Here is a 12,870-nt window from a genome sequence, read left to right as displayed (position 1 = left end):
TCAGGGGGCAGTGCGGGCGGGCCTGGGAGCACCCTGGCGGGAGGGAGGCCCTCAGGCAACGGCTTCGGGCCGTCTCCCAGAAGATGGTGCACTGGCTTCTGAATGGGTGTGTGCACGCAGGCGGTTGGCCTCAGAGAGACGGCACTTCTCGGCCCCTTGCAGTGTGGCGTCCTGACCTGACTGTGACTTTGTTTCCTCTTCATTCCTCAGGTATGGAGACTTGGGTGGTCACCCAGACCAGGAGGGGATTTTGGCACAGTTTTTCCAGAGATCCCTGTGGAGTTCCTCCAGGAAAAGGAAGTCTTCAAAGAGTTCATCTACCGCATCAACACGCTAGGTAATCAGGTTTCTCCCTGAGAGTCACTGGACATCATGACCCATCAGTTGGGGGAAACCCAGAGCCAGAGCCTGGGTGCCTCTCGTTCCGTCCTGTGGGAGGTTCAGGGCGTGCCACGATCCCACGTGGGTACATTTTGCAATGTCTACAAAGGTGTTCCGAGGAAGCATTCGGCCCCACTTGGTGTCTGTGTGAGTTCCGTACCAGGCTTCCATGTACCAGGCGGGTCTGAAGTCGGGCTAGGCTCCCGTGGACCTGGTGACACGAGGCCGGGCTCCGACCTTGTGCTGTGCACCTGTGCCAAGCCATGCAGCGATTGCTCTCTGGATTTCCCAGGTGCCACCCCTGCCCCTTCCTGGCAGGTGGGACGAGCAGACTAGCGTGATGGCACCTCAAGGTCAAGGGGGGAGAAGTAGACTAGGTAAGACAGCACTGGGCTCTGTCTGGCCTGCTCGTTCTAGCCTCTAGGACCCCCGGTTTGTCACTTGTGAAATAGGCCTATTTCACAACACTGCCACATATTCAGGAATTACAGAGGTGCACCGAGCACTCATTGCCTAGTGAACGTGGGCGTTAGAGTCTCCCCTGCTGGGTTCTTCTCTGCTTTCCGCAGCACAGTGTGAGTTACCTCCTTTTGTCCCCATTTTAAGGTCAGAAGTTTGATCTGGGGGTTGGGGTGTGACTGTAATTGTAGATCCCTTGGGTGTTTCCTGGTGCTGATCTTTGAGGCTGGCATAGGCACCCTGACCCTGCATTGGCCCACCTGCATCCCCATGGTGCCCTCCCATGTCTGGCTTCTGCAGATTTCGTGCTTATTTTGGGGGCAGGTGCCTTACTGGTTTATTGGCTCTACTGTTCACTTTAGTCAAGCAGATGGCTCATCACTCTGTCCAAAATGGACCGAATGGCTGTCCAAAGCCAGCACCCTGGGAGCTTTTCTTCCAGCCTCTCCTTAGGACTGGTCCCAGCAAGTCTCCTGGCCTGACCCCCTTGCCTACCACCAGCCCCTTTTCCTTACTCAGCCACCTCATGTTTGGCTGGCCTTTCGGGCCTGTGGGACCCAGCTGTGCAGTTGCTTCTGGGTGTTCCTTTTCTCTTCCCCACGTTCCATGTTAATTCTCTTCTCCTCCCCTGAGGCAGTCGTCACATACATCTGCTTGTGTCTTGTGTCTTTCCATGTAGCTAAGTCAGTCTGTCCGTGCTAACCCACATCTAGACCACTGGGTATAGACCTGCACCGTTTCCCATGGAGCTGCTGAAGTTTGATGCGTTGGTCTTTTGGCTTCCCACCCTCCTGTCACGTGCAGCACTAGAGCAAGTGGCGTGGCCATGAGGGGGACACTAAGCACAGCCCTCAGCAACCACCGCTGGCCCAGACCCTGCCACGGGTGCAGTTAGTGATGACAGCGTTGAGGGTGGTGCAGCAGACATGCCTTCCCCCAAAGACCTGTGGGCCCCCGGCTAGAGTGTACTCTTTTTTGATCTACCCTTCTTCTAGGAAGGGTCAGAGAAACCATTGCTTTAACTATTTTATTTTGAGCAGCTTTGTAGAGACAGCATTAATGCAGTACACACTCCACTTTCCCAAGTGTGCCGCCTAGGCCTGTGGTTGTGTGTCCAGCAGCTCAGCCCAGGGGTCTGACTTTCTGGAAGTCCTTGAACCATCTCATTAGCAGGGCAGGACCCTTGGCCCCCGTTCACATGTGGCCTGCTTGGATGTCCCTGCCCTTCACTGCATCTGCATGGGGCCTCTCCACCAGGGCGTCTGTGCTGAGCTTGGCTGGGTCAGCTGATGCGTGACCTCGGACATGAGTGCTTCAACATCCTCACTGATGGACTGGAGCAGGCAGCAAGGCCATGTCTCAGAACTGTCGTGAGGGGCAAGGGGCTGCTGTACACCCTGCCCAAGGGAGGTGCCTAGTTCAGTTGGAGCTGTGTGGCCCAGCTGCCACAGCATGTCTCAGAGTTTGAGGAGTAGGGGACCCTCTGTCTCATGTAACATTTACATTCCCAGGGTGGACCAGCCGTACCCAGTTTGAGGAAACGTGGGCCACCCTCCTCGGTGTCCTGGTGACTCAGCCCCTCGTGATGGAGCAGGAGGAGAGCCCACCGGAAGTAAGGCCACATGCAGACTTGTGTGCCCGCTGATGTGTGAACCGTCAGTGCTGGGCAAAAGTGGGCAGCAAGCTCATTTTTTCTGTCTTACTTCAGTGTAAGAGAGCAGGAGCAGATGCCCCTGAGGTGCAGGTGCGCTAGATGCCAGCCACGGGAGTGCAGTTTCTCACATGTACTGTGTATTCAGGGTCAGACTACCCTCTCCCCGAAGTATTTCTGAGCTCTGCTCATCGTTATGCAGGCACAGTGGTAGCTTGAATTACAGTGAAAATGTGTGCCACAAAGGCTGTGTGCACCTGCATTCATTTCTTTTGATGGACTTGCAGAGGTTTACCAGGCATCTTGGGGTATAATGTGCCCTGTGTCACTGCAACTGCAGTAAATGCCACATTCTTATACAGCAAAGCTTGTGGCACTGGGAGGTGTGGGATATGTCGGTAATTCTGACAGAAGGTGTGCAACATGCTCATAGCCATGATAGAATAGACATATGTCAGAAATCAGGATTGTCTTTAAATCCATGTTAGAAGATAGCAGGTTGTCCATGCGAAGTTCCTGAAATTAGTGAGGAAATTTAAGGGCAGTTTCTTAAACAGTCATTCATGTTTGGAGGACTCTCCTATGGGAGACATTGCTTTGGTAAGTAGACATTTGCCCATCAGATTTATGTCAAGTCACAGACTTGTGTAGGCTGTGGTAGACTTAGGCAGAGGAACTGGACCCTGGCCAAGAAGGCGTGTCCCTCTGTGGCACTCAAGGCTCCTCTTTGCAGTGCTGTGTGGCCTGAGAACCACAGCCTACGGGCTCTGTACACGTGGTGGCTCATGGCTTCTTGACGTGTGGGCTCTCCTTGCAGGAAGACACGGAGAGGACCCAGATCAATGTCCTGGCTGTGCAGGCCATCACCTCCTTGGTGCTGAGTGCGATGACCGTGCCCGTGGCTGGCAACCCAGCCATGAGCTGCCTGGAGCAGCAGCCCCGGAACAAGCCCCTGAAAGCTCTGGACACCAGGTCTGTCTGAGTTGCTGTGTGTCTCTAGTTCCTGCACGGCTGGGGTGGGCACCCAGGGGCCCTCCCTTTTCCCAGGGAGACCAGCAGCCTCACCCGGGCCCTTTTCTTTGTTGCCAAAATTAAAAGCAAGAACACTGCATGTTACCTTGCTCCAAGAGGTGCAAATCCAAGAGTGACTTGGTGGCCAGTGGCAATGAATGACCCCCAGTAAACTGACACAGGGATCATCTTGAGTGTTTGGAGCAGACCCCAGCAGAACAAGAATCACCAAGCTAGTAGAAACCCTGCTCAGGATCCCGGGACAAAGGAAGCTGTCCCTTGTCCTACAGGGGCATGTCCTCTGGTATTGCAGGTGCTGGGGGTCATTTAGGCAAAGCTGGGGGTGTCTTCCTGTTTTTCACAATTTTAGAGGAATCCAAATATTCTTTAACCCTTGTTCTGCTTTTAGGTTTGGGAGGAAGTTGAGCATTATCAGAGGAATTGTAGAACAGGAAATTCAAGCAATGGTTTCAAAGAGAGAGAATATCGCCACCCATCATTTATACCAAGAGTGGGACCCCGTCCCTTCTCTTTCTCCAGCTACTACAGGTACCTGTGGGGAGAGGGGCCATTTGTACTTGGGCCAGGATGAGAGATTACGACTAGCATACTAACAACGGTGGTGGGCAGAGAGACCCGAAACAAGCTTTTATCTGGAGGCTGTGGTACTAGATGTGCTGTCCTAATTGATAAGTAAGAGGCCTATTCAGGACTGGGGAGATCTTAACAGACAGTCCTGAGGAAATAAAGTCTGGAAATGAACTGTCTCTACCAGTCAAGTTGTGGGAAGCAAAAGAGGTCTCAGAGGCTGAGGGACTGACAGCCTACACATGATTTTAAGAGCTGGATTAGTTGCTCACATGAAAAAACTGACCAAGTTCATGTAAACAACATGAATCTCTGACTTCCTGTGAGAAATCAGTGTGACAAAAGCATGCTGGTGACACCCTTCAGGGCTGCACATCCCTGGGCCTGAGCTCCCCATGCCACCAGCCTCTCCCTGGCTTACGCACTGGCTGTCCAGGTGGGCCTGTCCATCTGGGCCTGCAAGTCATGTGCCTGCCCTCTCCTGAGCACTGGAGTTTTTCACCCTGAGTCAAAAGAAGGGAATTTTGGTTTGTTTGTTTTATTTAATATGCATGTTTTTGTCGAAGGAACAGCATGTTAGCATAGCATTTTTATGATTCCCTAGTTTTTATTGTTAGTCTGCAAGTTTAAGCATCTTGAAAGCTATCCCTGGAAAACTCCCTATGGAAGTGCAGAGCTGCATACCTTTGGACGCCCACAGGCGCCTCGGTTACTTGAGGCCTGTGGCCTTGCACAGATCCCTGGAGGAGCCTGTGGCCAGCGGGAAAGCTGAGAAGGGGTATGACTCACTGTCCCAGAAGACAGGAGAGGGCCAGACAAAGGGCTTCGGGGTGTGAAGAAAGCAGGCGCCTGAGGGCGGCCTCCTGGAGGAAGATGTGCTGGCGCTGGGTCTGGCCAAGGGCTCTCCAGGAGCCTTCCGTCTGGGCGGAGGGGTGGGCAGGGGGTGAAAGGAGGCAAGTGGCTTGTGGGCATCACCCACCCTGCTCCCTGTAGGTGCACCAAGGCAGGGTCCCCGGAGGTACTGTCCATGAGATTGTCTTCTGGGCCCTCAGAGGGCTCACTGGCTGACTTCGATTAAGCTTTTGCAGCTCAGCCCCCAACCAATTCCTGTTCAGAGTCAGAAGCTGGTTTGTTTCAGAGAAAAGGTGATAATTCCGCATGGTCCCACTGGCCATGCCAGTGTAATGGATTATAAGGTGACAGAGAAAACCCAGAGGCCCTCAGGGCTCTGCGGTCAGCAGCTCGGGGTGTGTGCCTAGCAGGTGGGCTCTGTGCAGAGCAGGGCTCACGGTGTTGTCACCCCTCAGGCACCCTCATCAGCCACGACAAGCTTCTGCTGCAGATCAACCCTGAGCGGGAGCTGGGCAACATGAGCTACAAGCTCGGCCAGGTCAGTCCCGTCTGCCCTCATGGCCGGGCACTTGTTCTGTTTCTTCGAGTCCTGCTGTCTGTCCTCAGGCTTTCGCCATTAGCACATCTGGAAGAAAAGTTACCTGCATTTTTTCTTTTAATATTCTTTTTTGTGATAAGGATCCAGGATGTTTTATATCCACAGGCCCGGACTGCTCAGTTCTGAGGCCCTGAGCATGCCTGCAGGTCCAGCCCCGTGCCCAGGGAGCCCTGCCCAGCACTGAGCCCCGTGTCCTGTGTCTTTGAAGGTGTCCATTCACTCTGTGTGGCTGGGGAACAGTATCACCCCCCTGAGAGAGGAGGAGTGGGACGAGGAGGAGGAGGAGGAGACTGATGTCCCTGCACCTTCATCACCACCCATATCTCCTGTCAACTCCAGGTCTCCCATCTGCCTTCCCTTTTAAAGCAATTTGAAATTCTTAGTAGCCCTTTGATGTATTTGGAGTGCTTCTTGAGATGACCCTGTCCCCTCATGTATGGGACAATCACCTGTTTCACATACCCTGTAGGAAACACCGGGCTGGAGTTGATATCCACTCCTGTTCGCAGTTTTTGCTTGAATTGTACAGTCGCTGGGTCCTGCCGTCCAGTTCTGCCCGACGGACCCCCGTCATCCTGATCAGTGAGGTGGTTCGATCAGTAAGTCTGCCATCCCTGTCCTTGCTGTGTGTGCCCAGCACCATCCCGGGGCACGCACGGTACACGGGATTCACGCCTGTAGACACCCACGCAGAGTTCACGGTCCCTAGGAGCCCAGGAAGGAAGTCTTGGGGATCCACACACACCAGGTGATAAAGTGGTTTATCACTTAGCAATCATTTCCCGAGTCAGTGAGGAACAGTTTTGTGCATTTCCGGTTCGTGGCAGGTTTTGCAGTAAAAGTGTCACTGACGTTTGTATTTAGCTGTGAAGAACTAACGTCAGAACCGAGCATTTTTGGATGACCCAAAGGATTGCTGCAGAAGCACTTATTTCTGAAACATTCGCCTGTTTCTCTGTCCTATGGCTTTCAAGAGCCTGGTCCCGGTGCTGTATTTTGAAAACCAGCAGCTGTGGGGCTCTTCAGGGTGGCCGCTGTGGGTGCAGGTTCCCGCCCAGGTCACAGCCGAGGCTCCTTCCCGGCTCCCCGGGGACCTGCCCTCCGTCTGCAGGGTGTATGCGGGTGGGTCTAGGGGACCCCCAGCGGCCGGTCCCTCTCCGCGCTGCATGTTCGCTGAGTCCTTCTCCCAGTCGGGGCTCCCGTGAGCTCCGCCTCTGGTCGTCTGGCACTGAAGCAGGTTTGGGACCACTCCTGATGGAGTGACTCCCCTTCTGCCTGGACTTTCTTGCCTCCAGCTTCTCGTGGTCTCAGACTTGTTCACTGAGCGCAGCCAGTTTGAGATGATGTACCTGACGCTCACCGAGCTGCGGAGGGTGCACCCTGCAGAAGATGAGATCCTCGCTCAGTACCTGGTGCCGGCCACCTGCAAGGCGGCTGCTGTCCTTGGAATGGTGAGCGAGACGTGGTGTGCAGGCCACCTGCTGTGGGCAGCCTCCGCCTGGGAAGGTCTGTCCTGAACTTCCACAGCAAGTGTGGGCAGCCAGGGGGCCTCAGCTCACAGAGTGCAGTGTGGGGTGGTGGCCAGGCCTCGGGTTGGGGCCCCCCTACGGCTTTGTTTACCCGGTCATCACAGGGCCCATTGCACCAGAGCTCAAGTACCCTCTTGGTGGGAACATGTAGCCCCCCCGTGCTGCCCCTGATGTGTGGCAGACCCCCAGCTCCCTGTCCCAGAGCCTGCCCCCAGGGCCATTCCCCCACTGGAACCTCGCGCGCCCCCCAGCCCTGCCTGCTCTAGTTGCTCAGCTGGGCCTTCTTTTCAGTTGCTCCTTATTCTGCCTTGAGCTGGTCACAACCCAGCCAGCGCCACACACATTCCTGGGCGTCCCTATTTGCTAAGCAGACCTGACATGGACACCAGACGACTTGAGTGCGGGGCCTGGATTTGTTAGAGCCCCGCTACAGGGCATCAGCTGTGCCGTTAGAGGAAAATAACTTCCAGCTGTCCAGGACAGGCATCTGTTTGCTTCAGCCAGTAATTGTGTCACTCAGATGGCTCCTGGAATCCATTCTCCTTGTGGCAGCTTGACACACACTGGGGGCCCACTCCCCTGTGGTCCACACTGGGTCCTGGTGGCCATGTAATGGCATATTTCCTCCAGCCCGTCACCGCCGCCTCACAGGCTGAGGACCCCAGTGTCCCATCCACGCCCAAGTAGGCGAGGCCAGGGGGTGACTGATGTGCTCTGCGTCACAGCCAGAGAGGGGCCCTGACTGTGTCCTCCCCTGTAGCACTTGTCCCTGGGAGCCAAGGTGCCAGAGCAGGTATGGTCTACCCAGTGGCCTTCAGCCCAGGTGCCACTGCCCAGGGAGCAGGAACAGCCCCCTGGCTTTCCTCCTCCAGTGGGTCTCCACAGCACATGCCCTCAGGCTGTGGGGGCCAGAAGCAGGTGGGCTGTCAGGGGCCCTCTGTCTTTGTGGGGAGTCTGAGACACTGGGCTCGTTTCCACTACAATTGTGTCTTGGGCTCGGTCCCAGATCCCCTGGACAGACATTGTGTTGTTAGTAAATCAAATAAGTAACAACCATTTTTAAAGACTACCCTAAGGGCAGGGACTCCCCAGCCCCACTGTGCGGGGCATCGCCTTACGTTCCAAAGCTCGTCCTTCCTTTTGTGATATTCACCCAGTGGCCTGAGACCCACATCCCTAGCAGCAGGTCCTGGCAGGGCTCTCAGAGGCAGGGGCTGGAGGCGTGGGTGGGAGTGGCCCTTAGGAAGGTGTCTTGTCGCCACGGCTGTGGGCAGAGAGGGAGAAGGAAGTCCTCAGCTGGGGCTGCAGGGCCAGAGGAGATGCACAGCCCCGGTGGCTGCCTGCCTGGCTGGATGGCATGTGGCTGCCACCATGCTGCCCCGGGAAGGCCTTGGGGGTGTAAGTGAAGAGCGAGGTGTTCAGTGCTTAGGTTCCCACCTGCTACATTGTGTTTATGATGCTAAATGGGACATACCCTTGTGGTCCAAGTGAGCTTACACTACTGTGGGGGACCCCAGACCACCCCACTTCTTGCTGTGGGGACTCCCAGGGCTCACCGACACCCAAGGCTGTGGCTGGTCACAGCGACTGGGCACAAAGCAGAACCAGACAAGGGGGAAGCACGTGGGCGAAGCGCAGAGCAAACAGGCACCGGCCTCCAGCGTCCTCTCCCGTGGAGGCGCCAGGACGCACACTGGATGATACGTGGAGGGCTGCCTACCAGGGGCACCAGTTCCAACTTCCAGACCCCGGGAGGAAAGGGCTGTCCGCACAACAGGTGAGGCAGAGGGAGCCGCTCTTCCCAGCGAGGGTGCCGGGACCTGCCCGACATCCAGGTTCCCGGGCCAGCCCAGGGCCACGCTGCACGCAGGCCTCGCAAGGGAGTCAGGCCTGCTGGGGCGCTGCTCTCTGCCCACTGTCTTCCACTGTGGCGTGATGTCAACCCCTGGCCACTGCCACTCCGTCGTGGGGCTAGCTTCCGCCCTGTGCCTGCGCTCCAGGACAAGGTGGTAGCGGAACCGGTCAGCCGGCTGCTGGAGAGCTCCCTGAGGAGCAGCCACCTGCCCAGCAGGGTCGGGGCTCTGCACGGCATTCTGTATGTGCTGGAGTGCGACCTCTTGGAGGACACGGCAAAGCAGCTGATCCCAGTCGTCAGCGACTATCTCCTCTCCAACCTCAAAGGGATGGCCCAGTGAGTGCCGCAGGCCGGGGTCTTGGAACGGGCTCTGGGGAGGGTGGTGCCACGATCAGAGCCCACTAGCTGGCAGCACCCAGGTGGGCACCCTTCCACAAGGACACCTCACACTGCTGACGGGAGCAGCCTGCTGTGTGTGGCTAAGCTTGGCCACTGTCTCCTGGTTTCAGCTGCGTGAATGTTCACAGCCAGCAGCATGTCCTGGTGATGTGTGCCACCGCCTTCTACCTGATCGAGAACTACCCTCTGGATGTAGGGACAGAATTCTCGGCATCAATAGTGCAAGTGAGCCACCCTGCACGTCTTTCTCCGGAAACGGGAGCGGGCATCTGTGCCCTTTCACCTGTGGGGTGGCACCATTGGGTCGTCCCACAGGCCTCAAATGGCCCTGACTCAGAAGCCTTGCCTCTTGCTCAGATGTGTGGGGTGATGCTGTCTGGCAGTGAGGAGTCCACACCGTCCATCATTTACCACTGTGTCCTGAGAGGCCTGGAGCGCCTCCTGCTCTCCGAGCAGCTCTCCCGGCTGGACGCAGAGTCTCTGGTCAAGCTGAGCGTGGACAGAGTGAACGTGCACAGCCCACATCGGTCCATGGCGGCCCTGGGCCTGATGCTCACCTGCATGTACACAGGTGAGAGCAGCGGGGCTTGGGGGCTCAGGCCCACCTGTGCCCGACGGGCTGATGCCCCCAAGCTCCGGACCGTACGGGTCTGTTCACTTGAGAGGAGCACTCAGTCTTGGGACACAGACCGCAGGTCCCCTCTGGTTCTCGAGGGAGACTGTGGAGCAGGAACAGGGTAACTGACTCACAGTCCCACTGCTGTGTAGGCTTCAGAGCCAGGCCTGGGGAGCAGGCCTAGGAACGTACCCTGCACTCCAGGCTGGGCCGCCAGGGGCCCACAGCCCCCTGTTTCTGGCCATCTCTAGGGGCTGGCTGAGCTCCCATGGGAGTTCAGCACTGTCTGCAAAGCCTGTCTGGGTTTACAGTTCAAGTAATGTCAGGGAACAATCTGTTCCAGGAAAGGAGAAAGTCAGTCCGGGCAGGACCTCGGACCCCAGCCCTGCCACCCCCGACAGCGAGTCAGTGATCGTGGCTATGGAGCGCGTGTCTGTTCTTTTTGACAGGTAAGAAATGGAGCCTGCCTGTGCCCCAGAGCTTCCGCTCGCAGCTGCCCCATCTGCTCCCCACAGTGCCCTCGTAGCCCTGCCCGGGGCTCTGAGCGGCAGTCCTTGAGCCGCAGCATCCAGGAGCTCAGAGATGACTGAACCAGAGGTTGGCCCAGGCACTTCCCCTTGGTCCTGAGGGCGGGGCAGCCCCCAGCGGTGTGGTGGTGTCAGTTGGGCATGTTAATGGGACGATGGCAGGCTGGGCATAAAGCCCTGAGCAGTAACAAAACGTCCGTCAGACATGGCTGCCCCACGTCAAAGCTGGCAAACCTTCGAGGCTGTGGGGGAGACAGCCTTTGAGCAGCATTAGAAACCGTCTGTGAAGGTTTAAACAACCAACCAGTGTCTCCTGGAGGCCATGCTTAGTCACTGCCTCCCCACACTTGCATGCTTATATCCAGGACTGGGTCAGCTTGCTAGTTCTGGAAAATGGGTCAGGCACCTCGTCGACTTTTTCTCCAGGACAGGGCACCAAGGTTTGCCCCAGGCCCCTCATCCAGGCGATAGGATGTGTCTGTGGCCCTGGGGAGGCCAGTCCTGCATGTTGGGCCTGTGCTCCAGTTGGCGGGGAGTGTTTGGGCTCTCCCAGGAGCTGAGCAAGACTTCCCTGCCCACTCTGGCAGGCAGGGTGTTCTGGGAAGCTGAGCATATGCAGTCTGCTCCCATGATAAAATTACAACAGGCGCTTGCAGTCCTTTGCCCATGATGCCCACCACAGTGGCTGGTGGGCAGAGGAAGGCCCTTGGGTCCCGCCTCCGTGGAACTTCCCTCCATTGCTGACAAGATAAGCCCTCCAGTGAAAGCAGTGCGACTGCTCAGCTTGCCCTCCCCAGGTGCTGGGGGGCACTGGCTTGACAAGAGAATCTGTGGCTGAGTGTTGCCCCCAGCTGCAGCCTCACCCGTGCTGGGCAGCAGCTGGCATCTGCAGGCAGGCGGGCCTGAAAATGCCTGGAAGGGGGCGTGGGCCACTTGGGGTGCTTTCCAGCAGAGCACAGCTTTTCTCCGGCACTGACCACACAGGAGCTCGGTGGCCGCCTTCCAACACGCAGCCTGTAGGCCCAGTTGAGGAGGAGCAGCGGGAGAGACAGGGGTCCAGGCCAGGCAAGAAGGAAAGCGCCCTCGGTGACTGAAGTGCTGCGGTGACAAGCGCACGGAGCATGTGCCCATGGATGGGAACAGATGGAACCGGGGCAGTGTTTGATTTGGAGTTTATCTCTGACGTCACCACCTCAAACCACTTTTGCTTATTACATCAAACAACTTTACAACCCTTTTCAGATCATTGGCCCTCACACCAGGTGGGGAGTCCCAAGCTGTGCGTTTGTCTTCAGGTCCCTGGTGAGGTCTCCACAGAGGGGATTGCTTTGTTGCTGTTACAGTTAATACTCCAGGAGTGCCTTGGGCACCTCCCGCCCTGGGCCCATAGCTGGCTTCCACAGCAGGACTCGGAGTCTCGCAAGCGAGGCTCTGATTCACGGCTTTCCTTCCAGGGTCAGGAAGGGGTTTCCCTGTGAAGCCAGAGTGGTGGCACGGATCCTCCCTCAGTTTTTAGACGACTTCTTCCCACCCCAGGACGTCATGAACAAAGTCATTGGAGAGTTTCTGTCCAACCAGCAGCCATACCCACAGTTCATGGCCACCGTAGTTTACAAGGTAAAAGCCAGGCCTGCCCTCGGAGTGGGTGCCTTCCCTGCCTGGCATGCTCACCCGGTGGCCCAGGGCCTCCCCTTTGAAAACCAGCAGTAGCTCTTCACCCACTGTCAGCCCCAGAAGAGCTGTGTTGCCCTCTCCCTGGGGCTCCCCCACAGCCCTGACTCTATGGGCCTCTTAATCTTCTCAGGTGTTCCAGACTTTGCACAGCACTGGGCAGTCATCCATGGTCCGGGACTGGGTCATGCTGTCCCTCTCCAACTTCACGCAGAGGACTCCTGTTGCCATGGCCACATGGAGTCTTTCCTGTTTCTTCGTCAGCGCTTCCACCAGCCCATGGGTTTCAGCGACGTATCCTTCCCTGGGTCCTGCCAGGTCTTGCACACTCTCATGTCAATGTCTAGGTTGAGGTTTTTGACTAACTTTTCTGAAACCCAACCTCTGCAAAAACCCAGAGGTCAAGATGACATTTACCTGCAGCCCCAAAAGAGTAAACATTGATAGGAAAACAAAACATGCTCACCACCCTGACCAAGGGCCTGGGGTTCACTCTGAATTGCTGGGGGTGTGCAGAGGGTCCTTGGGATTCAGGCCTCAGCTGGCCTCTGGTGACCCCTAGCCCCTGTCCCCCGGGTTTCAAGCAGCTGGGGGTGTTACTGAGATTGCTGTGCATCCTTTGTCATTGTGCGTGTGTCATCCTCTCGGGTAAAAGGCTTAAAAGTAAAGATCCAATTCCCACCCTAAAAATGCTGGCTGCCAAAAGGGCAAGTGCTCTGTGTGGCAGCCTTCC

The 12,870-nt window shown here is 56.7% G+C and overlaps 1 protein-coding gene across 4 annotated transcripts in view; it reads left to right on the top strand.

Annotated features, from left to right (window-relative positions):
• The window catches only part of HTT (huntingtin), a 240,355-nt gene that overhangs the window by 226,269 nt on the left and 1,216 nt on the right, over window positions 1–12,870 (top strand). For 2 of the 4 annotated variants that reach the window (XM_036921270.2, XM_036921269.2), the window contains exons 53-66: window positions 211–337; window positions 2,352–2,452; window positions 3,309–3,463; window positions 3,912–4,051; window positions 5,398–5,480; window positions 5,749–5,879; window positions 6,010–6,139; window positions 6,836–6,991; window positions 9,070–9,260; window positions 9,434–9,548; window positions 9,681–9,894; window positions 10,283–10,388; window positions 11,921–12,083; window positions 12,271–12,431. In XM_036921270.2, the coding sequence (XP_036777165.2) occupies window positions 211–337; window positions 2,352–2,452; window positions 3,309–3,463; window positions 3,912–4,051; window positions 5,398–5,480; window positions 5,749–5,879; window positions 6,010–6,139; window positions 6,836–6,991; window positions 9,070–9,260; window positions 9,434–9,548; window positions 9,681–9,894; window positions 10,283–10,388; window positions 11,921–12,083; window positions 12,271–12,431 (1,973 nt within the window). Of the gene's footprint in view, window positions 1–210; window positions 338–2,351; window positions 2,453–3,308; window positions 3,464–3,589; window positions 3,816–3,911; window positions 4,052–5,397; window positions 5,481–5,748; window positions 5,880–6,009; window positions 6,140–6,835; window positions 6,992–9,069; window positions 9,261–9,433; window positions 9,549–9,680; window positions 9,895–10,282; window positions 10,389–11,920; window positions 12,084–12,270; window positions 12,432–12,870 lie in introns of those variants that run through there. The other 2 variants (XR_005031975.2, XM_036921271.2) reach the window with 2 other exon arrangements.

Source organism: Manis pentadactyla, chromosome 5 (genome assembly GCF_030020395.1).
Source record: "Manis pentadactyla isolate mManPen7 chromosome 5, mManPen7.hap1, whole genome shotgun sequence".
NCBI lineage: Eukaryota > Metazoa > Chordata > Mammalia > Pholidota > Manidae > Manis > Manis pentadactyla.
This window is presented reverse-complemented; position numbering and strand designations above follow the sequence as displayed.